This window comes from Heloderma suspectum, chromosome 2 (genome assembly GCF_057233095.1).
Source record: "Heloderma suspectum isolate Gila_16-S chromosome 2, 16-S_ref, whole genome shotgun sequence".
Classification (NCBI taxonomy): Eukaryota; Metazoa; Chordata; class Lepidosauria; order Squamata; family Helodermatidae; genus Heloderma; species Heloderma suspectum.
Window position 1 is genome coordinate 362,924,917 of NC_139459.1, and position 26,252 is coordinate 362,951,168.

A 26,252-nucleotide genomic window follows, 5' to 3' on the forward strand; every position below is an offset into this window, starting at 1 on the left:
ATGTCCAGCCCGAAGCAACCGATGGCTGAGCGCATCCACCCTCGTTCCATCCATGCGCTCAGGTGGCCGAATGGGAGGGTTTGGCTTTGGAGGATTGCATTGCAAAAGAGTTTTTGTCTTGCACGGATCGCACGGTGGGAAGGGGGAAAACAAAGAACAAGCCGCTAAGCCCTCCCCATTGAACAATATATAGACGAGGAAGGAGGAAAGGGGAGGGGGGTGTCTCGATTTATTTCCAAACTCGCTCTCCCTCTCTCCATCTTGGAAGTCGTAGTTGTGGTTGGGGAGATGCGGTGAGGATTTCTGGAGCGGCCGAACAGAGAAACACGATCGGAGGGGTCGGCTAAGCAAAGAAGCCGTTGAGGATCTTGAAAGATTAACTGGTGAGTGTGGCTTTCAGGGTGTGGGGGAGGAGACGGATTCTTCCAGGGTTGCCCCGGGCCGATCCTAAACAGAGGTGCAATGCGAGCCTAAGCCACTGTGGAGTAGAGGTTAGACCATCCTTCCCCCACCTGAGGCCTTTCAGCTGTGCCGGATTTGAAGTCTTTTCATGCCCAGCCAGGCTGGGTTAAACGGTTGGACTAGAAGGGACCGAGGTTCAAATCGCAAAACATCTACGAAGCTCACTGCTATGCGACCTTGGGCCAGTCACATACACGCATACTCTCTCTCAGCCTAGCCTACCTGGCAGGGTTGTTTTGAGGAGAAAATGTGGGTGGGGGAAGAACCATGTAAGCAACTTTGAGCTCCATGGAGGAAGAGGAGGAGAAAAGTGTGATAAATATGTAGCATATTTACTCTGATGTAAGTCCTACTCAGTTCAGTTGGGATTACACTTTAGCAACCGTGTTTAGGGTTGCAGCCATTTGGAGCCATTGCAGTTGGCTCTTTATCTCATTTTGCATAATCTCTAATCTTCTGATAATATCTCTCCCAGAAGCTTTCTGTCTTTGCTCCTTTTTGTGGTTAAACACACACCCATACACACAAACTGTCAAGTCCCAATTTACCTTGATTATTTATTTTTAAATTCTTCCACCTTTCCATCAAACTGAAGTTCAAGGCAGTTTTTCCAAACAAAACCAAATTAAAATCTAATGCAGACTGAAATTACAATACAAGTTCAGAAGACAGAAGCACCAAATAGATTTTTAAAATCAACAACATTGAACAAATTTCCACGGTTAAAACCTCCCAAACTCATTAGTAAATAAAACAGATTTTACCTGCATTTTTATACTAATAATAATGATAATAAGTGGGACCTGCCACAAAATGTTGCAGTGCACCCTCCTGAAAGAAGTGTTCCTTTTTGGGATTGGACCCAGCCATGTTCTCCTCCACGATCCTGTAAGTTGTAAGGGACTTCAGTGGGGCATTCCACACCTTCTATTACCCCCCCCCGCCCCCGTTTAATTTTTCTTTTTTAGCTAACACTTGCTATTCCATGGTCCTTCGCCTGTGGTTTGTTGGTGGGCTAAAAACTCTGCACTGTTTAACCCTAAATATCACAGAGTGCTAGGGCCGCACATCACAGCAACAACACAGGAATGCGCTGTTCCTGGGTTGTTTACAAAACCAGATGCAAAGCAGAAGCGACAAACGCATGGGGGGCAGCTTGCTCTCCCCCATAGTCCCCAGGCAATTCATGGGTTAAACAACCCATGAATTGCCATTACCCACAAACCATGGCACCGTGTGACGGTTCGCACGATACAACAACCCATCATCGATTAATTAACTCTCAAGGAGATGTGATGTGTGCTAGCCACCATTTTGAATATACAATCCCTAATTGGGTTGTGTTTAACCCAATTAGATGTGTTGTCCGAACCCACCCATCAGGGGTTATGCGAGGGTTAAACAGTTTATGGGTTAAACAACCTTCACATAACCTTACAATAAGCCAAGGGTTAACCCCTGATGGCTGAGTTCTGATGACACCCGCCAATTCGGGGTTACATATGTAAAATGGTGCCCACGAACACCGCAGCTCATCATGGGTTAAATAACCCACGGTGAACCACAGCATGTCATGCAAACCAGCTCAGCATCTTTAGTGGTAGGGAGGTGGACAGAAGCTCCTGGGACCTCCTGCCTCAGAAGACAAAATAACTTGACCAGCCATTTAATGGAGGAGGGATGTAATTTGCCATTCCATCTGAAGAAGCAAAATTGTTTGGGCCCAGCCCTGCCTACACCTTCAGTGAGAATTGCTCTCCTCCTGTCTTTTTGCTTGCCAGAATTAAATAAAATAATGGCTACGTTTGGACTTCATGATAACCCATAATAGGTTAATAAGTTACTCACAGTGGCTTATTTTTGAAATAGTCCATGATCCCCCACCACATGAATGGGCTAATAAACTACTGTGAATAGCTTATTAAGCTACTGTGTGTAATTTGACTCCCCCCCCCCCCCCCAGCAGTGGTGCTGTTTCACCTCTAAAGCACTGGAAGTTTGCAGTTGGGAGGCACTCAATCCAATATCAAAACTCCGCATTACTACTCACCGAGGAGTGAAAATCCTGAGTGCACCAAAAAAGGGGGGTGACTAGGTGACTATAAAACTTTGGGGCTTTGCAGGATGGGGACAACACTAAATACACAGCTTCCCCCAGTCGGGAGCACCTGATCCAACAACAAAACCCTGCGCAATTACTCACTGAGGAGTGAAAATCCCGAGTGCACCAAAAAGAGGGTGGTGGCTATAAAACCTCTCCTAAACAGGAGACACTGAATGCACCATCAAAGGAAAGGAAAGGTTCCTCCTGTCCAAGCACCGGGTCATTACTGACCCCTAGAGGGACGCCGCTTACCCTGGTGTTTTCATGGCAGACTATAGTGGGGTGGTTTGCCATTGCCTTCCCCAGTCGTGACTACCATCCCCCCAGCAAGCTGAGTACTCATTTTACCGACCTCAGAAGGATGGAAGGCTGAGTCGACCTGAGCCGGCTACCTGAGACCCGGCTTCCGCTGGGATCGAACTCAGGTCGTGGGGAGAGTTTTGGTTGCCACCTACCACACTGCGCCACATGAAGCTCATGCACCATCATGCACTCCCCCTCCCAGACATTGCTGGCAGAGCCACTTCTGTTCGCTATAGCGAAATTGTGCAAAAAAGCCCCCCCTACCCATTGCTGGCATAAACCCCTCTGCAATTACCCTAGAGGAGGGAAAACCCTGGGTGCAACAAAAAGGAGGTGGAACAAATAGACCTTTGGGTGGTTGCAGGATCAAGATAAAACCAATTGCACATTTCCCCCCATAGTCATTCCTGACATAGACACCTTTATTGTTGTCAAAATCGATGACAATAAAGTGGAGTTGTGCACTTCACTCCCCCTCCCAGACATTGCTGGCAGAGCCACTTCTGTTCGCTATAGTGAAATTGTGCAAGAAAGCCCCCCATACTCATTGCTGGCATAAAGCTTTTATTGTCTAAAATCACTAAAGCACTGTAGCAATCAGGGGAGTTGTGCATTTCATCCCCCCACACACACACATTGCTGGCAGAGCTCCTTCTGTTTGCTATTGCGCTACAGTGAAATTTCACAAAAGCGCAATTGCGCATCACCCCCCCCCCAGCTGCCATTTTACTGCTCATTGGAAAAGTGACCAGAGAAGGAACAGGGCGATTGGAGCTATAATTCCCTGACAATTTGCTGGATTGGGGCGGAATTGCACAAGTGAGGTGCTCTCTTGGGGAGCCTTCAGTTGCTGTAGTGGATAATTGCAGAACTCCGCTTCTTCATGGAAAAGTGAGCAGTTCTTCCCCTATTTCCCAAGTTGCAAAGTTTCAAAGTAGAGATCAGAGAAGCCTGTCATTGTATAACTTCGCTGTAGTGGAGTAGCGTGATAGCACAGGGCTGTCATTGTACTTGGGGAAAGCTGACATTTTGTAATTGTAGTGTGGTATCAGGGAAGGCTATACTTGGTTGGCTGTAGTTGTCCCTGGGCTGCTTGTCAGATCTCGGAAAAAGGGCTCTGCAGGCTGGAGCAGAGCAGCCACAGCAGTTTTGGTGGCTCTTGCCAGCCAACTCTGTAGGTGACCAGAATAAGCCACGGTGAGCGCCAGATGACACGATAACCCACGGTGGGTTGAATAACCCTTACTGCAGACCATGGGTTATCAGAGTGGGTTATTTCTGCCAAATAAGCCATTGTGAATTAAAAAATTACTGACAGATGACACGATAACCAACAATGGGTTAAATATGCCACCATGGTTTATTTAACCCATCGTGGGTTATTGTGTGGTCTAAACCCAGTCTTCAATTTCCTTTGCTTCTCCGCCACTGATCAGTCCCCCCGCACCCCCAGCCCCAACTTCCCATTTAGAATTGCTTGTAAATTCACAATAGCCCTTTAGACACTCCCCTCACCTTCTCTCTCCCCTCTCCCCCAAAATATCCTGGACACAGCCATGTTTCTGGGAATCCAATGGGGCTTTATAAAAATTTCCCCAAAGGGATTGGTAAGCATGGATCAAGGAAGGGAATTTCAAGGTAGCAGAAAAAGTACAACAGATTTAAACTTCTCAAAGTACAGACTTTTACTTAGCGTGTGGAACCATCAAAAAGATAAGTATGAGAGAGATTTATATTGATAGCGAAGCAAAGGAGAAATAAATGCATCCTTGATTCCTTGTTCTTTACTTTCCACAAACCGATTCTACAGTTAGAGGCCTTTCTCTATCATTACTGATCTTGGGCTGGATTTTGGGGTGTCTCCACGATGGACTCTGTCCACCACACCTCATAGGCCAAGATCCCACCAAGCTGGCTGTCCTCTTCCTGCATAGGGATTGCTTTCTCGATATATCTTTTTACCAGTCCCTTCCCCTTTTCTTTCTAAAAATTCAATGATTTGAAAGGAAGTTTAGGAAGTTCAGTGACTGGCACTTCCTAGATCTTACTTCCTAGTGACTCTCCCTCTTTCTCCACCAGACAGAGTCACTGAATGTCAATATGTAGGGGGAATCTGGGTATGCATAGGTATTTATCTGAGCCAGCTAATTGCACAGCAGTAGTCCTACCTGGAAATGCTGATTTATGTTAAGCACTGAGCATAAACAGAGTACAGACTAGGAATTTCTCAGCAAAATGAAGGAGCATACAACGATCACTTTTGGGGTGAAGAGTCCTTTCCCTATACCTTGTCTATACCAGTCCCCCATTTTCACATTCATTCTGGATTGAGTTCAGTTATCTTCATTAGTACACAATGTATCTCAGACCCCACGTCTCATAGGATTGTGTTGTTGTTTTTGTCCTCAAACAGGCTTTCTAATTCGCAAGGCAGGCTTTATTTTCCAGCTTTAATAATACTGGATCCCTGATCACTGAGGATTGGAGGAAAGAGAGATCACATCAAAACATAGTTTGGGTGAGAGAACAGAAAAATTAATCGAAAATTTTAGGACGCAACATTCTTGGATTTGTATGCAAACAAACTGTGTTCTTTCTGTCACCCTAGATGGTCAAAATCTCTTTCCTGGGCACTGCTTCTGGTATTACTCTCCTGATCAGAGGCTCCAGATATGATGGAACAAGGGAAGGAATGCCAAACTCTAGACCTTCAGAGATTGGAGAACAAGACTTCACCAGATGCCCACTCAGGTAAGGGATGGATGCCCAGAGAATTTGTCATTATAGATAAGGAAGTGAGACTTGCAACAAAATGTTGGAGTGTGGTTTTATTTTTAAACACACTTGTTTTCTTTTAAAACACTCCTGAAGAACATGTGAGCCCTACTCAGTCGTTCTCCTCTCACAGCTTGGAAATTCTAAAAAATTTGAGAACTGACAAGGAATTAGTGTTGGGCTCATAGTATGATGGGACACCAGCATATGGGTTTGAGAAGGAACATCATGTGGTCTGAAGAAGAGGGATAGATAGCCATGGATTATGGATCAGCAGGTGGTGCCACAGGGCCATAATTTGGGTGAGGGAACCAAGAACCTAGCTAATTCAAGACCTTTATATAGATATAGGGCAACCCCTGGTATTTGAAGAGAACCTAGTCAACATCCAACACTACTATCAAACTTTACCTCCTCTCCTTATTATGTCCTTCTCTTGAATAGGGTATGCTACTATGACAATAAAAGTGAAAGAGGAGGAGGAGGTGGAGGAGGAAAAACCGTGGGTACCAAATAATCAGGACTCAGAGGAAATCGAGACCTTCCTATACGCTAACTTAGGTATGGGACCTTTCTAGATTCTCACTCAGCTAACTCAGGGAGCCTAAAGAATGAATTCAGAATCTGTTGCCAGCCATGTTTTTAAAAAATCACACACGGTATACAGGATTGAATAGGCTGAGTGCCAGTTGAGATGATGATCTAACCAACTGAATGCTTGCAAATAACTGGTCACACAAGTGGTCTAACTCATGAGAGTGGCATAATGTCAGAAGAAATCAGAAGTAGGAAAATGATTAGGCAAATGATAAGTTTAGCTGGCTGAATACCATCTGAATTTGCTTCTTTAATCTGGGGTATGTTTGTCTTCCCCACTTTTTGCCTTCTTGTACCATTGGAGACAGATAGCCAACTCAAAGAAATCATTAGTATATTGGCCAAAACAATGTTGAGATTTGCAAAGAAACTAGTAGACATTCACTGCCTGCTGCTTGAGATTGGAGGATCCATCCCTACTTCATCTTGTGACATCTTTCTCTTGATTAGGGCTCCCTGACATAAAGATAAAGGTGAAAGAAGAGGAGGAATTGTGGGCAGTGGATCATCAGATTCCTGAGGAAAACAATATTCCCCCAACTGCCCATTCAGGTAAAAGATCTGTTCAAGCAATCTGATGCATAGGTAATTTATTCAGAATCTGAAGCATACTTCCTCACTATTTCCCAGGATTCCAGGGGGGTAGCTGTGTTAACTTGTTGCAGCAAAATTGATTTCTTGTAGGCCCTTGAAGGTGAACAATTGTATTGCGACAGAAGCTTCTGTAGGTTAGACTCCAGTTTCTCACATACATAATGTGGTCTCCTCCCATTTACTGGGTTTGTATATGGGGAAAAACCTACATGGTGAGGATAAAAGCCAAGAAAGCAGTATATGCTGTGCATGACACCAGTGAAAACGAGCCAGTCAGGGTGGCAGTGACCCCATCCCAATGTTAGCATAGCAAGTAAGATACTGACCTAATTAGTGGCCAGGTTCACACATCACTTTAAGCCATGGTGGCTTAATAAGCTACTCACAATAGCTTATTCTGAAAATAAGCTACTGTTATCCCCCACACGATCAGCCAAATAAGCTACTGTGAGTAGCTTATTTTCCCTGCCCTTGCCCCTCCTCCCTCTCCAGTCCTCCCACTCTGTTGGATGGTATCCCAGCTTCACTTGGGTTGCAGTTGTCATGGAAAAGTGAGTAGTGTCAGTCTTATCACAGAGGGCTGTAAATGTGATACTTTGCAATAGGGGAAACATGCGATCAAGGGAAGTTGTGCTGTATAGCCCGATTTTGCTTTTTTCACGGAGAAGTGGCCAGAAAAGGGAAAATGGGGTGGCAGTTATAACTTCTTGGCAGTTTGCTAAAATGGGGTGAAATTGCACAAGTGTGGAGCCCTCAGGGGGAGCCTCCAAAAGCTGTAGTGCATAACTGCAATTTTGCTTCCTCGGGGAAAAGTGTGCAGAAAAGGAAAAACGGGGTGGGAGTTATAACTCCTTGGCAGTTTTCTGGAATAAGACGAAATTGCACAAGTGGGGACCCCTTTTATGGAGCCTCCAAATGCTGCACCACTTTTTCATGGTGGCTCCCCATTTATGGAATAAACTCCCTGGTGAGGCCCACCTGGCTCCAACATCATCATCTTTTTGGCGTCAGGTTAAAACTGCCCTCTTCTCTCAGGCATTTGGCAGCGTATAATGAGTCTCTGATTGTCTCTGGCCGATGGTGTGTGTTATTTGTTTTATGTCATTATGTGAATGGTTTTTATATTTTATATAATGTATTTTAATGGTTTTTTATTTTTGTGAACCACCCAGAGAGCTTTGGCTATGGGGCGGTATAGAAATATAAGAAATGAAACGAAACGAAACAACACAGTTTTACGTTTTCATGGAAAAGTGAGCATGTTTTTCCCCTACTCCCCCATTTTCCCCTATTCCACAAGTGCCTCTGTTCCTCTTTATTTTTTTATTTTTCCTTTGCACTTTTGTGTATTTCCGAATGTGCACATTTTCAGAGTTGCGAACAGGGATCTTTTCCTCTTTACTTTTCTGTTACAGAGATTCACAAATGCACATTGGTACATTTTCACAGTAGTGATCAGGGAAGTCTGTGACTGTGTCACTTTGCTGGAGTGGGATTGCACGATCTGGGAAGGATGGCCAGAAAAGGAAGAAGGGAGTGGGAGCTCTAGGTCCTTGACAGTTTGCTGGAATGGGGCAAAATTGCACAAGTGGGTGCCTTCATGGGGAGCCTCCAGAAGCTGTAGTAGATAATGGCAGAACTGCAGTTCTTCATGAAAAATTGAGCAGTTCTTCCCCTATTTCCCAAGTTGCACAGTTTCAAAGTAGCCGTCAGAGAAGCCTGTCGTTGTGTAACTTTGCTGTAGCAGGGTAGTGTGATAGTGCGAGGCTGTCATTGTGCTCGGCGGAAGCTGTCATTTTGTAACTGTGGTGTGGTATTAGGGAAAGCTGTGCTTGTTTGGCTGCGGTTGTCCCTGGGCTGACTGTCAGTTCTTGGAAAAAGTCTGCAGGCTGGAGTAGAGCAGCTGCAGCGGTTTTGGTTGCTCTTGCCAGCCAACTCCATAGGCAATTAGAATAAGCCACGGTGAGCACCAGATGACATGATAAGCCATGGTGGCTTAAATAAACCTTGCTGCAGACCATGACTTATCAGAGTGGCTTATTTTGGGGAAATAAGCTATTGTGGTACAGGAAAACCACATGCAGACAACATGTAAACCACTAAGGCTCATTCAGAAAAATAAACCATCACGGCTTATTGTGATGTGTGAACCCAGTTAGTATGTCATGACTGCAAATCATGGGTTAATTAAGCCATGATTTTTAAGGATGCACACCATGTTCAAGCTGTTTCTGGTTTGCATAAGCAACCTATGAACACCCTGTTTGTAGGTTGTTATTGTGACATCCAAACCTGGACCCTTTGGCTTGTTGATGAGTTGGACAACCCAGAATTAAACTGTGATTTGTTGTTACCACCATGACATACGAACTGGCCCAGTGAATTGGTTCAGATGTAAAGCTGCCAGTGGCCCAGACAAGAGTTTGGAGGATTGGGAGTGAGCCCTGTACTTGCGCAATCCCACCTTCTGCCTCGCCTTCCTTCCCTCCCTCCCTCCCTCCCTCCCTCCCTCTCCTCATGCAGTCAGCTCAATGAGTAGATAACCATAGTTTACTGTTCCATACAAACTAACAAACTGTGATTTGTGAGAGGCTTCCAGACCAGGAGCACAACCAGGGATTCAACGTGGTTTGCAGTCCTAGTTTTCTGTGCGATCCCACCAACCCCGTCACACACATTGGATGTACGTGTGGAAGGTTTTGAATGAGCAACATTTTAGTGTATTTCAAATGCTTGTTTCAAGCTGATTAAGTCACCTTTTTTTGCGCATAACAGGATTTTCTGATCTCAAGTCCAAGTTGAGCCCCAATGCTAAGCAAGGTGAAGAAGCTCTGATTCTGGAGCAAAAGATAGTAGAAGAAAATGACGCTGCAGACCACAACTCAGGTGAGGCAACAAAAAAGACATCTCACTTGAAAACCATGAGGTCTTGGGGGAAACTCTGGAATTTCCACTGAAACTTAGCTGCCGACCATTACCTCCTCTTACCCCTCTCTGTTTACCAGGGTTTGCTGATGTGATGGTAAAGATGGAAGAATGGGAAGCAGCCGTCCCCCCTGCGCATGAAGGATCTGGGATGAGCCAGGCTGTCGGAGCTCCGTGCTCAGGTAAGAGATGGGTTCATCTAAGTCAGCGTGCACAGGTGACTCATTCCGAATCTGTGACACCCATAAATGGGTCATAGGTTCCCTTTTCATACCTTTACCCCAGCAACATCCAGGATTTGAACGTTCTCGTAAATCGGGTGACTGGCTTGAGAAATATTTGCCTTGGCATCTGATGGAAGAGGAGGATAGAGCAGCAGCAAAAGTGGGGACCCGCAGCAAAACGTTGCAGTGTCTGCCCAGGCCCCAAGAGGGATGCTGCAGCCCAGGGTTCCAGCCAGCCTGGAAGAGGAGCCTTGTTCAGGCCTCACAGAAGCCAGGTGGCTCCAGGGCGAAAGGAAAAGGACAGCTTGGTTTTTCTTTTCCTGTACTGGAGTGCTTAATTGGTGTGGAGCTGGGGGGAGATTTCTGGAGAGTGAGAGAGAGGCAGCAAAGAACTCCACCAGGATCTCTCCATGCTGGGGGAATGGGCATTAAAGTGGCAAATGCAGTTCAACATAAGCAAGTGTAAAGGGGATGGACCCTTGGGGCAAATCATCCCAACTTCACATATTCACTGGTAGGGACTGAGCCAGCCATGAGAAAGAGATGTTGAGGTTGTGGTAAGATAGTCTGATGAAAACATAGATCCAGTGTGCAGTTGCTGTAAAAATGCATGTTGGGGATCATTAGGAAAGAATTTGAAAATAGAACTGCCAATATCATAGTGTATTATGCAAATATAGGATTATGCATCCCATGAAGCTGAATTGTGGGAAATTTGGGAAAGTTAAAAGGAAGGAGTTCTTCACAAAACACAAGCAGGAGTGTGCTTCTGCGCTGATGTCCTGCTTGTGAGCTTCCCACTGGGGCATCTGGTGACCACTGTGTGAAAAAAAAATGCTGGACGAGATGGACCCTTGATCTGACTGTGAAGGGCATTTCTAATGTTCTTAACTGGGCCAATAAAGCATATGCTGGAAGGGGGGAAATACAGGGGCATCTTGTCCTGTAGTTCTTGCACAATGTCTGACTATATATTATTGTTTCTGAGTTAACTGGCATCACTCTATGAGACACTTATGTGGATGATTTCCTTCTCCCCTTTTCTCTGCCTTTTCTCTGACTTACCATGACAGGCAAGAGCCTGGTTAAGAAGTTATATGCATCTGCTTTTTCTCCTTGCATTAAAGTTAAGAACTAAAAAACTAAAATCACCCCTAGTTTCCAGCTGAGTACTCAAGAACCAAAAAGGGAGAAGTTCAGAAATAGTTGCTTTTAAAATGAAATTCATCCTAAAATTAGCTAATTAAAACTTCATTACTAGGAACCTACGTCCTAAGAATAACTAGCCAGAGCATCTTGTAGGTGGGGGAGGAAGGCAGTGTGTCAGTGGGGGAGGCCTGCCTGGGACTTAACAGCATGGCTTAGTCTTGCATATTGAAACTAATCAATCAATAGCCTGAGATCGTGCATCCTCCAGCTGATTCTTGCCTGTGTTTATTTGACCTAAGGCATAAAGTCACAGGATAGCAACAAGTCAAGCCTCAGATGTGGAGTAATGCAAAGTCTGCTACCTATGAATGTCTGGGCATGTCCTTTGTTCAGAAACATGACCTAGCAGGGAGTGGGGGAAAGTTGGGTTTGTCACAGTGCCCCATTTCGTGTTTGGTTACAGGTGTCCTAATGTCCGCACAGCCAATCAACTATGTACTCCTCTCCTTATCTGCCCCAGGTAACAACCAAGGTAAGTGTTGAGGGTGGTGGGCAGATAGGAGAGGGAGAAGAAATATAAACGACTCTGATGCGGTTTAATTCTGTATCCATTCTAAATCAAGGATGGGGAACTGTATTTGGAAGGGGGGCGGGGAGATGACCCTCACCCAGTCCTCCATGGGCTGAATGACATCATGGGGCTGGGCACCATTCCCTGACATCATTTGGTCCTGGAGCTCCTCCAGCCACCACTTCAGCCAGGGACCTGGCATTGCTGTGCACAGGCCTTCCCCAGCCTTAAATTTTTTAAAATTCATTTGCATTTTCCAACGGTAACAAGAACATCAATCCCTCCCTCCCAATCCCCAAAACTAACAAATAATTACACAATATGTCAAATACAGTTAAATACACAATAATTTACAATACACCTGTAAATTATACAATTAAAATATTGTATATATTGTTAATTGGTCGGTTTCTATGCCAGATTAGAATCTACTACACCAAAAATCCAGTTGATTAGTTGGAGGTTCATCTTCAACATTTAGTTCAAGGAAAACCATTAAGCCTGGGGAAGGCTCCCCCAGCTTGGGGAAGACCTGTAGCCAGCAAAACCATCCGTTCGAGTGGATGCAGAACAGACAAAGCACCGCCCCCCCTGAGCAAAGGCGACTGGGCAGGCTTGGCTTTGCTCTGTCCAGGCTTTCCGTGGCCAGAGAAAGGCTGGGCGGAGTGAAGCCGTCCAGGTGGGAGGATGAATTCCATGCTAAATAAGGGGAATCGCCATAATGCTCCCTATCTCACAATTGGACAGGAGAGTGGCACTCAGGGTGGGGTAGGGGAATCTCTACTTTAACTTAGATCAGAGATAGCAGCGGGGATCCCCCTCCTCCTCCCCCCTCCTCCCCACACCCCCTGGCCCCATGGAGATTGCCCACGCCTCTGCAGGTAGGGGAAACTGCAGGCCGGATTTGGCCTGTGGTCTGGTGATTCTCCATTCCTGATCAAAATGACATGTTAACTAGATTAAATATCCCAAACCTAATTATAGATCTTGAATGTCTAATTGCTGAAGGTGGTGGTGGTTGGAGTTATTATTATTAATAAAAATGTACACTTCCTAGGTACTGTACAAAAAGTAGAAAAACCACTGGCGATATGCAGAGGCTCACAAGCTAAAGGTAAAATTACGTTTATTTTTTATTTTTTTGCGATTAATATTTCTGTACTGCCTTTTTTGCCAAAAAGCCCCAAGGAAAGCAAGAGGGAAAGAGGGTCAGTTGAGAAAAGTCAGATGAATTAACTAGGACTGAATTCGGTGCTCTAACAATATCATCCTTCCCCACTCTGGTGCCCTCCAAATGTGAGGTTGAACTGTAATTCCCATCATCCCCCAGCCTGCATGGCTGTGCTGGCTGGGGGATGATGGGAGTTGCCCTGCACAACACATCTGAAGGGCACCACTATGGCGAAGACCAGTCTGTGTTATGTACTTATACAGATAGGCGAGTGTTTGTATATACTGCTTATATACAGTAATACAGTGAGGTGCTTCGCATATAATGACAACTCATAATATGTTGAATTCTTGGTTGTCGTTCGGTGTGAACCATGCCCTAGCCCTAACCAGCTCTGGGTTGTTAACCACAAGCAACCCAGGAAGCAATCCTATGGTTTGTTGTTGGGTTGTGAACTCTGGATCCCTTGGTGTCATTGTGTGCAAAGCCAAACCATGGGGTTCCAGGCTACAGAATCAGTGGGCAAGCAAGGTGAAGAAAAAAGGCTGCTCTGCATGCTGCCACGATCTCATTAGCCCTTTTCCCTTACTGGGAGAAATGGCAGAGTTTGCCTGGCAACAGCAGCGAGGCTGACGGTTCCGCCGTCTCCCTCCTGCAGCTTGGCACTGCCCCTGATAGGGTTGGGATGCTGGGGCAGCCTCATTGCCTTGCACATACTAAGCGATGCCTCGATGATTATGTGGTAGCTTGGAATTCCCCCCTCCCCCGTGCACACCCAGGTGCAGATAATTGGCCTGCTGGTGATGCCGATCCCGTGATGGTTTGGGTTGCATTAAGCACCTGGCACTTGTCTCCACTTCCTGTCCTTTGAGATATATCCCTCCGTTGCTATGCCATCCTGAATTGCCTTTAACACGTGCTGTGCTCAAAGTCCATTGTGTACCATCCTTAAAACTACTAGCGAGTCCCATTTCTCACCCCAAAGAAAGCATTTGTCCTGCGTACACAGTGCCCACCACTCACCCCAAATTAAGCATCTCTCCCCCTCACCCAGTGCCCACTTACCCACCATCAGCCTTCAGAAAAGTGCCCACAAATTACCCCCAAAGAGGCAGCCTCCAGTCATCCCCAAAACAGCTCCTAGTGAGTTCCATCCCTCACCCCAAATTAAGTATCACTCTTGCTCACAGCGTGCCCATTCATCCACTACCTGCCTTTAGCAAAGTCCTTGCAAAGAACACCCCCAAATAGCCAGTTTCCTGTATACCAGACCTTTACACTGCCCTTGGCAATCTACAGTAGACGTGCCTCTTTTAAAAGAACTTACCCAAGGATGTTCCCAGCTCCTTCTTTCTGTGTAGGGGTGGGTATTAAAGGTTGGGTGAAAATCACAGGGAGGAATGGTGGCTGACTTCTCGCTGGTCATCCATTACTAGTTCTCATAGTGAACTAATAGACCTGACTGGACTTATCTGGAACATATGATGGTTGGAAAATCTCTACACTCCACAGAGCCAAGAATGGGTGAGGAGGATTCACGAGATGCGTTTTGTCCTTATTCTTCCTCACTATTCTCCACCACAGATGAGCCCACCTCACAACCCTCTCAGCGGACAGGGACACAGCAGTCGCAGATGCATTCCCGGGTCAACGGTATCCAAGACTCGCAGAGAATACGTGCGAAGTTCTGGTCTCATCGTGAGCTGGGTCTGTTCATCGATCTATGGATCAGTCCAGAGGCACAGCAGACCTTGCAAAGAAACTACAGAAACGAAAGTGTGTACACCTGGATTTCTGAAGAAATGGCAGCCCAGGGCTTTACACGCAGCCCTGCCCAGTGCAGGGAGAAGATAAATGGACTTAAAAAGAAGTTTAAAGAGGTAACTACCCACAACAAACAGTTGGGTGTTGAACCACGCACCATGCCATTCTATGACAAGTTGGCTACAATACTGCTTAAGAGGAAGGATGTGGCGCCAGGATATATTGCTGGCAGTGGCATCCCAGTGGCACATCAGCTGAAAGTTAGGCATCACGCCAAGCAGGTGAGCCTTTTGCCTCAGAGGGACTTCTTGCCTACTCAGGACCCATCACGGAGAGCATATGCAAGCCAGTCGCCTCCACCGCAGCCCCACCAACCACTTGGTGGGGCAGCGTGTCGGCGTAGAGCCCCCTCGCTCTCAATGCCGCCCACCGCAAACACCGCTGTCCAGTGTTCTGCACCCTCAGCAACAGGTCCATGTGTGCCTAGCGCTGCACCTCCCACCAAACTACCACGTATGGAGCCGGAGAGAGAAGGGCAACCCACACCTTCTCAGGACCTTGTTCGGGCCAAGAGAGAACACACTGCCTGCTCAGGGAGCCCATCACTTTTGGCAGTGCAAGGGACTCAGCCTGCGTCGAGGACTAGCAGCCCAACTCTGCCCTCTAGAACAGGTAGTCCAACGGTGTTTCAGACTATGCAGAAGCACCTTGGTGTGCGTTCACGGGCCCTGGTTACTAGCTGTCGTTCCTCCCCCACTCCCTCCCCAGCGCAGGAGACAGAGCAAGAATCTCGAGGTGTGACTTGGAACACTTTTCCCCAGGCGATGCTATCAGAAGTAGATTTGGCCACAGAGGCAATCATGGAGGTGAGCACCGCTCTCCTTCCTGACAGCTCCGTGCTCGAGAGGGTCCCGCCACCACTGTCCCAGGGCAAAGAGCAGGAGCTGTCACATTTCCTCACCGATGTTGACGATGTCATTATGCGCTCTTTGGCCCGAACGGGGGAACCGCCAGCTGAAGAGGAATTACTGAATGACAGTATTATTCTACCTGAAACTGAAGAGCGGGAAGGACGCAGTGCGGATGAAACCCCCCTGATTGAAACTACCTTGTCTCGGCTGTTTGAGGACCGGAGCAGCACAACCTTTCTAGGATTCCCAGCTGGGTCAAGAGAGCAGGACCATTCACAGTACACAGATGCCACTGGTGAGTTACGATCCTGCTTCTCGGAGGTGGGGGGTTGGCTTGGAAATGCTGTTCTGAGAGGGTGAAAGCCATTGGGGGTTGATAAGAGTCCTAGTTATAGCCAGTGTAAATGTAACTTATCATGCATTGACATTTTAAAAGTGTTTTGGCAGCCTACGCTGAGCAAGCTATTCGTTAAAAGTAGATTTAAAAAGCAGCGAAAGCATGGCATTTATGGTATCTTGCTTGTTAATTAAAAACACCTAAAACAGGCATGATAAAATAATTGCGATAAAAAACAGGTATCACTATATCAGCTAAGCAATATATGACCTGAAACCATTGTCCAATCCCCTCCCTTTGAAACCCCTGCAGAGGAGGAGCAACCTCTCAAAGCAGAGGACCGGGAAAGTGGTCCTCTGAAGGCCCGGTGCAAACCCCTGGAAGAAACGCCACAGGAGAGAGTGGAGCCTGAGGGGCCGCTGACAAATGCACAGAGAGCTGCACGGCTGAGGAACAGGCGCAAGACTGACCGTGTTCAGCTTGCAAAGGACTTGGTGCGGGCCATAGAAATGACAGGGGAACACACGTGTGAGGTTCTCCAGGAGCTGGATGCAAAGGAGTCTCAGCGGAGGGCGAGGGACCACCTGCTGTCAGTTTGGGCAACACGCCACACTGCTCGAAGCATACGGGACTGTGGAGAGTTGATGTCTACTACTCTGCGGGAGTCCATGCGGGCCTCTGACCAGGCGTTTGAAAGGGCTATGGCAGAGAGGACAGCCGCCATCGAAAGGCAGACTCATGTGTTAGACAAGCTAGCAGCTGCCATGATGGCAACGTTGCCTGGACCACAGCCGCATGCCCCCTTTCAGCAATTCCCATATGGCCCACAGCCCTTCCTGCATGCCTCATCACCCACCGCTCACCATCACCCACAGGCTCAGGTACCCCAAATTGGGTCCCCAGTCAGGGAACACCAACCGCACCACATAGAGCATCAACCAGTTGTGCCTGCCTTGCCCCCAGAACCATGTCTCCATCAGCAAGTTGAGCAGCAACAGGTTGAGGCACCGGTGCAAATGCAGTACCAACCCCCCGAAATCATTGCAGATCCTCCAGCACTAGCACAGAGCCCAGTTCAACCCCAGATCCACACCCCAGAAAACCTTACCTAAGACTCAGCAGCCAGTGCTGCATATGCAGACCTTGATCTGCCTAGCAAGGGGCGGAGGGTGCCTGTGAGTACGAGAGGATGGGGTCACTGACACTCAGTGTAACCTTTTCAGACCTATTCTTTGAAAGTTCATTGCTATCTAGAAACGCTAATAAAGTTGACATGTTACAGTAGAAAGAGCAGTGCCCCATTCTTTCAGCACAGCAAGATAGGAGAGGAAGCTTCTCAAGGAAGCGTCTCTTTATGAGAGAACATGTAACCAGTGAAACGAAGCTGGAAGAAAAGGAGAGCAAGCTTAGTATGTCTTTGTGAAGCGTGTACATTCCAACAGTCTGTCTGAGAGGAGGTATAGAGGTTAGAAGAAGGGTGGGCAAGACACAGGCAGTGCAGGATTTATTCCTTCCATAGGATAGTCAGGAGCTTGAAATGGAACAGTGTGTTCCTCAGGAATGCTCCACCAGGGAGCCGGTGATGGGTTGCGTTCATCATTCTGTCAGGACAGAGGGATTAACAGTTAACTTTTCTCTGTCTTCTCCTGACTTTCCCTCCTCCCTCACCCTACCATGTACATCAGCAAGAGTATACAAGAGGTAGTACATGGTTCTCTGCAGATTCCTTCTACAAAATGTGCCAAGAACAGCTGGAGTGGAGCAGTCTGTGCTTGACATAGCCCATAGACTCCACAGACTAGAGAGTCCAGTTTTCAGGCCCTGCACCCAAGTGGGTTGATGCTGTGTGGGTGAGGGAGGTGAATGATCTTACATCAGGGTAGTGCTGCTATAGGCTCCTCCTCACTGTTGTAGCACATAACTACAGAATATCAAAGGACTGGGGAGAGTAGAACACACAAGGAAGACCCTAGATGCAGTATGTTTCACGCTTTCAGTCTGCTGTTACAGGATAAGGGGGTAACTTACCATGCCATGCATTCCTCTCCCTCTTCCCTCCCCTGTTCCTCCTCCTCCACATACAGCAAGCACGCATAAGGTGCGCCATCAAAGCAGTTACCGCCTCCTGCTAATACTGTGATTTCGCCCTCCTGTCCTGTGCTCTTTCCCAGCTAGTAAAGCGTTGAAAGAAAGTACGGGGGACTATGGCAAACAAGTGGCCACCGTTTATGCCATTCTGCAGTGCATTTTGGAGAACTCGGGCAGCTGCAGTTGAAACCTTAGAGCATCATAGCACTGCCAGTTCTACAGATGAGGCTTCTCCCCTGTGCTGGGAATGCCAACTGCTCAGCGTGCACAGGAGCCATCTGTCGAGCATGTATTGGAGAATTGCTGCTGCTGTGGAAAGGGCCTGTGCAACTGTTGCTGCCACTGTAACGGCAGAATAGCTGAACACTGAGCTCTCCATCTTTATTTGTTCGATGGTGTCTGCCAAGAACAGAAGCAGGCTGGCTGTCAAGGCTCAGGGTCAAGGAATGGGATGATGCAAGGTTCTCTGACAGTTCAGGATGTCCCAGGTGACCTTTGATACTTTGCCGATGTGCGTTATAATGGTTAAAGTGTTGGGCTGGGATTGGGTGATCCGGGTTGTACTCCGCACTCAGCCATCAAGCTCACTGGGTTACTTTGGCCCAGTCACTGTCTCTCAGCCTAACCATGTCTCAGTGTTGCAAGGATAAAATGAAGAGGAGGAGGACATAAGCTGCCTTGGGTTCCTTGTAAGAGGAAAAAAGGCAGGATAGCACTGTAATTATAGATAATCCAAAGACAGGATACTGAAACACATGCAGCAATCCCCATAAGAAGACACATAGCAATTACACTGTACAAACTGGCACTCGACCTGGGCTATGTCTGGCTCAGCATCACCTTCAGTGTTGGCAAATCGACACAGCCTGTGAAATATTCAGGGAGGTGGTGTGAGTCCTGAATGAGCTGTACCTGGTGGACATGATAAAGTTGGGTGATGAGAGAAAAGTCCTTCAAGGTTTCAGAGAGCTGGGCTTTCCTCAGGTGTGGTGTGCTTGGCCCTTCCCGCACCAGGATCTTTGCTCTTAAGGGGCGCAATCCAGAGTACTACAGCATGGTTCTGCAGGTGGCGGTAGACACAAAGGGCAGGTTCATGGGCGTTTGCACAGGTGTTTCCAGGAGAAGTCATGACGCTACAATCTTTTGGAATTCCCCTGAGGCAGATAAGCTTTCAGTGGGCATGTTCTTCACTGGCCCCCCATTTCAGTGGACAGGCTGCTAAGCATGTCCATTCATTCTCTGACCAGGTTTCTGTGCTTCGGCCCTAGCTTATGGCACTACACCACTCGCCGAGAACACCTGAGGGGGAGGAACATCTACTACTACCACAGCAGGGCCAAACAGAGAACATTTGGATGGCTAAAGTCGAGATGGTGGTAGCTTTATCCACTTCTGGATGTTGAGGAAGACCTTGTTGTGGATATCATTGTCATCTGCTCCAGAGAATGGAAGGGGCCTATAAGACCATTGAGTCCAACCCCCTGCTCAATGCAGGAATCCAAGTCAGAGCAGCCCTGACAGGTGGCTGTCCAGCCTCATATTGAATGCCTCCAGTGTGGGAGAGCCCACCACCTCCCTAGGTCACGGGTTCCATTGTCGTACTGCTCTAAGAGTCAGGAAGTTTCTCCTGATGTTCAGCTGGAATCTGGCTTCCTGTAACTTGAGCCCATTATTCCGTGTCCTGTCCTCTGGGATGATCGAGAAGAGATCCTGGCCTTCCTCCCTGTGACAGCCTTTCAAGTACTTGAAGAGCGCTATCATATCTCCTCTCAGCATTCTCTTCTCAAGGCTAAATATGCCCAGTTCTTTCAGTCTCTCCTCATAGGGCTTTGTTTCCATTCCTCTGATCATCTTTGTTGCCCTCCTCTGAACCCTCTCCAGCTTGTCTGCATCCGTTTTAAAGTGTGGTGCTCAGAACTGGACACAGTACTCCAGATGAGGCCTAACCAGTGCTGAGTAGAGGGGAACTAGTACTTCCCGGGATTTGGAAGCTAGGCTTCTATTAATGCAGCCCAACATAGCATTTGCTTTTTTTGCAGCCACATCACATTGTTGGCTCATATTCAGCTTGTGATCTGCAATAATTACATCCTCCGCAACATCTGCGAGTCGAGGGGGGATGTACTCCTGGAGGATAACTCAGCTTCCAGGACCCCTGGCAGAGGAGGATACCATCCCCATAGCATCATAGTGCCTGCAGGCACCTCCATGTCCACTGAACCCCCAATCTGGGACAGTGTTACATTGGGAGGTGAGAGACATACATGCAGCAATAGCAGAGTTCCTCTAGGAGCATTATCCAGATGTTTCTGTGGTTAAGGACTGCATGTTGCTCTGCCAACTGACAGTCCTTACTGATGTCGGGAGCCCCTTTCACTCTGGCCACTTACACTCCCACCCTGTCCTTAGTTGGTTTATCGGAGGCAGACGTATGCCCACGCAGAGCATAGTACTTGCACCATATTAAGTAGCTTATTAGAATCACCTGCCTTCTAGGTTAGAAATAAGCAAACATTAAAATTATTAAGTAAATCCACGTGTGCTGCTCTCTTCGTCCAAGCTACCAGCACATGTGAAGGGGACTGCAATCTGAACTGCATTGCAAATAGAAGACTGTGTTTGGGAATACAGGTGGGGGGGGGGAACCAAACTCATTTTTGGGGAACAAACATGGGGGGGTGACTGGGAAGCTAAATGGAGTGGGGTGGCATTGATAGAGTATTGGTGAGTGGTACATTGTTCCTGTAGTTCTTCCCTCATTTTGCAGAAACAACAGAATGCGAATGGATTACTTTTCATTAAATGCCATGTTTCAAGCACTCCCACAGGGACAGCAAGCGGGAAGAGAGGGGGGAACTTTTCATTGGGACTATATGAAGGTTCCAGGAGTAGCCAAAGAGTATCACACATCCAGAATGGGGAGTGGACTAATGACAAAGAGGCAGCTGATAAACTGAAGGCTTGCCAGTACTTTGGTGCGGCAAATGCTTTTGGGATATGAGGAGGAAGGGGACAAGAAGCAAACAACCAAAGAACTGAAAGAAACAACCCCTGGTTTGATCGTCTGGCAGACAAATCAAGGGCTTATGCTGGGTAAGGCAACAATCCATGAGTAAATTACACCATGGGTTGTCATTATGTACAAACCAGGTCAGTGTATATAGCGGGGTGTCCAGCCTTTTGGGGTGAGCGCCATGGGTGCTCTCACAAAATGACTGCCATGGTGGGCATGGCCCATCACAAAGCATTCATTTCCCCGAAGGCCAACTGGTAAGTCTAAAAGAAAAGTAACTTTCCCAAGAACCTGAGACAAGGCAGAGGTGGGCTCCGAGTTCTGCACCCTCTTTGGATCCACAGTTTTCTACTCAACACCCATTTCCCTGAAGGCAAACCAGTGGGGCATAGAGACAAGTAACTTGGCCAAGAAATAAAGTGCAAGGCAGAGGTGGGCCAAACCTGTAATATGGGGGTCTGAGCCCTGAATGCCAAATTACGTGTTCGGCTCACAAAGCACAACAAAATACCCATTTTACCAAAGGCGAACTGGTGATGCTCAAAGAAAGATCACACACACACGCACACACAGGCAACACACATGCAAAGAACACAGGGAAAACACTTCCCTTGCTCCCCACCCCCCTTGTCACCAGGATTCTCCCTACCATCCCCAGCTTACCTTTTTCTGGGTGGCTCAGTGCACTTCAAAACTAAGTGCTGAACTGCAGCCAACCACCATTTTTAGTTTCCAAGAGTGCCTCGGGAACCTATATGAGGCCCAGGGACTTCCTTGGGAAATAAAGATGATCGTTCTCCAGAGCGGCACTTCCCTTTGCAGCGTGCCAGCCTTCCAGGTGAAAAAATAATAATCAGGAGGGACAGGGAACTTGGTGGGCACATTGGTGCACATGAGCATCACGCTGAAGACTGCATAGATGCCCTGGGCTCCATGCAAGGAAGGGTGGGATATAGATTAACTAAATAGAATTATGTATGGTTTCTCCAAAGAACCTCTATGAATTTGACTAATCCCCCTTTAAAGGCAAGGGGGTTGCCTACACAGTAGCCTACACCACATCTTGTGGCAGAGCACTTCCATAAATTAATTGTTTGCTGGGCATAGATGGCCTTTCCCTCTGTCCTGACTCTACTGCCCATCAATTTCACTGGGGGAGCCCGAGCTCAAGTGTTACTGGAGAGGGACAAAAATGTGTGTGTGTCCATTTTTTCCCCGTTTTTCTCAAAAGGAGGTGTGCCTGTTTTGTCTTGGATCGATAAGATAGGACAAGGGCCATAGCTCAGTGGCAGAGGTCATGCTCTGCATGCAGACTTTTCTTCAGGTTGCCAGCCTGTTCAGCCAGGCATAATCCATTCTCTTCCCCTCTCCCAGCACCCATTTTCCATGTTCTTCCCCTCCAACACTCAGCTAGCTTTCCGTGCTCTCATGCTCAGTCCTCATGGGACTGTTTTGGGGATCTCTGCCCCCCCCCATTTTTTTTTTTTACACAAGGGCGGGTTCAGCCAACCTTGGGGTTCCTCCAGGCATGCTGATGCATCCCTCCGGTGTGTAGCTAGTACAGCTTTGCCTACATAAGAATCCAGTTTCAGAGAACGATGAGTTCACTGTTAGTATTTATTTATTTGCAGGGCAACAGCGCACTTCCTCTTTGCTTCCAGCACCACAAAGAAGTGTCAAGATGAATTCTGTAGAAGCACTTCGGCAAACGCCTTTCTTCAAGTTGCCTCCAGCGACAAGCTACGACTCAAAGAGATGGGTCCGGAGAGGCCTCCTCTGATGCTCCACCAGTCTGGATGTGACAGTGTATGTGAACTCAAGGTCACAGCTCTGAACCAATGAAGTCTTCTCCCCATCATTCCCACTTGAAAGAGGCACACGACAAAGCTGTCCACTCTCTGCACTGATATTTAACATCTGTCTGGAGCCATTGGCCTTTGCCATCTGGCAAAACAGGCAAATTCAGGGTTTTGAGCATCTCGCCACAGAATATAAGGCTATTCTTCATGTGGATGATGTGCTATTATTTATTGATGATACTGATAACTCTTTACTGGCATTAATAAAGTTAATAGATACTTTGGGGGCACTATCGGGATGCACGATCAGTTGGACCAAATCAGAACTCATGCCTCTGGGGGCAAACACCCCCAGTACCCTTTTTTCTAGATGGCTATTTAAACAATGTCCAAAAGCCATCATTTGCGGTCCCCCAAAGATGTTTCACGGATGGTCAAACTAAATCTGTTACCCCTTATACATGAGATTGCCTTAGATCTAGAAAAGTGAACTTCACTCTGTGTGTGGGGAAAAAATCAATATACTAAAAATGAATGTGCTGCCTTGAATAGTATACATCCTCAGAGGGATTCCATGGTCTATACCCAAATAATTTTTCCAAAGATTTAACACATTATTTAGGAAATGTATTTGGGGAAGTTTCCCCCAATGCTTCTCAAAAAATTACAGCTAGCTGTGGAAGGAGAAGGTTTAACTTCCCTGATCTAAATCTTTATCACGAAATGTTTCTTCTCTCGTGTGCCAATTAGTGGACTGCCACCCCCTCATCACATCAGCCTCCCTGGGTAGGTTTAGAATCCACATATCCGACACCAACTGCCAAATGGATGGTGTTGGGTAGAGAAGACCTTACCCCACCACCCATTTAGGTAGCTAGAGAGACATAGCACAAGCTAACTCACCAGCTGTGCTTTGACCCTTCTCGCATGCCGAACTAACAATATGGCGCAACCCTGGCCTGAAAATTGTAGGCCACCTTTTTCTTTGAAGGCAGCGGGCTGAGAGGGTTATCCTCGCTTTGGATCAACTATCAGGTGGAGACTGTGAATTTCTCCCCTCTGCAGACCTAAAGAGAAAATATCAGTTGCATCGAAGGGCACATTGGCCGCACCTTCAAATAAAGCATATGTTGTGCTCCCTATATAGGCCAGCGGCATTCAGTGCCTCAGAGGCCCCAGAATTACTGGAGGACCTGATTAGCTCTATGCAAGCAGCCAAACCAATAATTGCTATTTATAGAAAGCTCTTGACATACGGTAAGCTTGGCATTAAAGCATTCAGAGGAGTGGAATGGAGAACTGGAATGTCACATCCAGCCATGCAAGAAGGTGGCTGTGACTTTGATACGGAATAGTTCTCCTGACCTGAAATTGCATCGAATACAAAAGAAATTGCTCTTTTAGGGTGTATTGGATGCTGCAGTGCCTGGCTTGGGAAAAACCATCACCAATAGATGCTGGTGCTGTGGGATAGCAGATACACCATTGGTGCATATGATGTGGGCATGTATAGTGGTGGTTCCCTTCTGGACAGACATTAGGTGCATCTACTTTGTCTTGGCTACTTTATTACAGTTCAAAGTTATCTCTGTGTTACTCTGTTATATTCCTACGGTGTGGAACTTCTACAACGGCCTGTGGCAGTGGACCATCCAGGCTGTCATGGTGGGCAAGAGACTCATCGTGCAGTGGTGGAAGGACAAGGTACCCTCCCCCCTGAACCATACAATGGTCTGAGGATCTCGCAGCTCTTGTCTCCTTTGAGAAAGTATATTACCAATAACCGTGATGCCCTGACAAACATTCCATGGTAAGCATACATCAGCCTTTATGAGTAACTTGGACCAGCAGTAATTTTACATGGATTTGGATTTTGTATTGGATATATTTTTTCTTGCATATGTATATTTCTATATGTATTCATAGTTGTCTTTATTTGTTTTCTTTATGTATTTATTTCTTGTGAGAGAGTTTGCTCATATTTGGAAATGTAGAAATTAAATAAAGGAATGTGAATATATATTTTTTTAAGTCAGATATTCCATTGGAAGCTTGTTCTCTGAGTTACTTTCATAATCTCTGCTACCCAGCCATAGCAGAACAAGGAGTCCCTGGATCAAATTGCATCACAAGTCTGCACCATTATCATTGCAAATGGAAAAAAATGTTTTGCCTTTACCAGTCATCTCGCAAGTGTAACACGGGTGCAGGCATGTTTGTTTCCAGCACATAACCAGATATTCCCACAAGAGGCACTTTAAAAACCTGTAGAGGCCTATCCAGTGCGGCAGAAGGGTAGAGAGCTTTCCATCTCGTACAAGAAGGAAGAATTCTACAGATGCGAGTGTCTTGCTATGGCTGAATCAGACTGTGTTAGGGCAAATTATGGAGCAACTGAAACGGCAAGGCAAGAAGACAGGCAAGTATCAAGCACAAAGGTTTCAGTCCAATATATGATCAGGCTAAGGCAGGAATGGTCAAGATACAGGCACAGACCAAAGCACAGTTAAGCAGCCAGATACAATACACAGTCCAGAAGCAGAGTCAAGCAGGAGTCTAAGGGTCAGTAGCATGGAGATTCAATCACAAGGCAAGATCAGCAAAACAAGATACATGAGACTGGGTCCAGAAAAACAATGTTCAAGCACTGGCTAGGCTAACACTGAAGGCTTATATAGCCCTAGCTTCCCGAACCTCACCCAGGGCTCAGCTGCAGCGTGTCACATGCCCTCTGGCAAAAGTCCTACGCGGGAGGAGGGTCTTGCTCTGAAGGAGTCCTTTCTTCTTGAGGAGTCCTCCTTTATCATTGAGCACTTCATCTCAAAGAACCTCTCTTGGCCTGCCTCTTGAGACAACGAGGTTCTTGGGGGCTAGGTGATTGCCCAGCCTCTGCCACTGAGGCTGAACTCTCCTCCTCCTCTAGGGACGGACTAGCAGTGATCTCCCCTGAGGGCCCAGGTTCCCCCAGATCTCCTGACATGGGTGGCTCCTTGGCATTGTCTGTCTCTGGGAGCTCTAGCATTTCCTCAGAAGAGGATTCCTCCAACCGTGAGAACGCTTCCAAACTCCTGCGCATGTTTTTGGAGAATAATCTGGAGATAATTTTGAGGCAACCCATGACACTGCTGAGGATGCTGAGCCCCAGTCCAAAGGTGACAGCAGAAGCGGAGCAGATGTCCACTGCTCCGAAGAGAGTAAATACTGTTGTAGGGCTATGCGGGGGTTGTTTAGCAATGGCAGATGGAGTGTGTAGAGCCCCTTGAGGGTTAATTAACCCATGATGGGTTGTCATGTCATCTGAAATAGGTCATGCACACAGAACCTAAAGGGCAGCAAATTCTCTGGTGAGAAATCCTGTGAATTCTAGTATTTTATTTTTATGGAGATTGGAGAGGAGAGGTAGCTATCTGGTGAAGAAACTAAAGGTTTCGGAGGGAGCAATCCTATGGCCGCTAGTCAGCGGCT

At 47.0% G+C, this 26,252-nt stretch overlaps 1 protein-coding gene across 2 annotated transcripts; it reads left to right on the plus strand.

Moving 5' to 3' along the window:
• Positions 1–96: 96 nt before the first annotated feature.
• LOC146355700 (uncharacterized) lies at positions 97–24,807 on the plus strand. 2 transcript variants are annotated; one of them, XM_084830678.1, is made up of 12 exons: positions 97–383; positions 5,283–5,387; positions 5,478–5,620; positions 6,089–6,205; positions 6,692–6,793; positions 9,611–9,721; positions 9,841–9,942; positions 11,597–11,665; positions 12,762–12,818; positions 14,460–15,845; positions 16,200–18,463; positions 22,620–24,807. In XM_084830678.1, exons 3-11 carry the CDS (start codon positions 5,542–5,544, stop codon positions 16,997–16,999), a joined length of 2,823 nt encoding a protein of 940 aa, XP_084686804.1. In that variant the 5' UTR covers positions 97–383; positions 5,283–5,387; positions 5,478–5,541; the 3' UTR covers positions 17,000–18,463; positions 22,620–24,807. The 2 variants fall into 2 exon arrangements, with proteins under 2 accessions (XP_084686804.1, XP_084686805.1); XM_084830679.1 differs by lacking the exon at positions 6,089–6,205.
• The last annotated feature ends 1,445 nt before the right edge of the window (positions 24,808–26,252 follow it).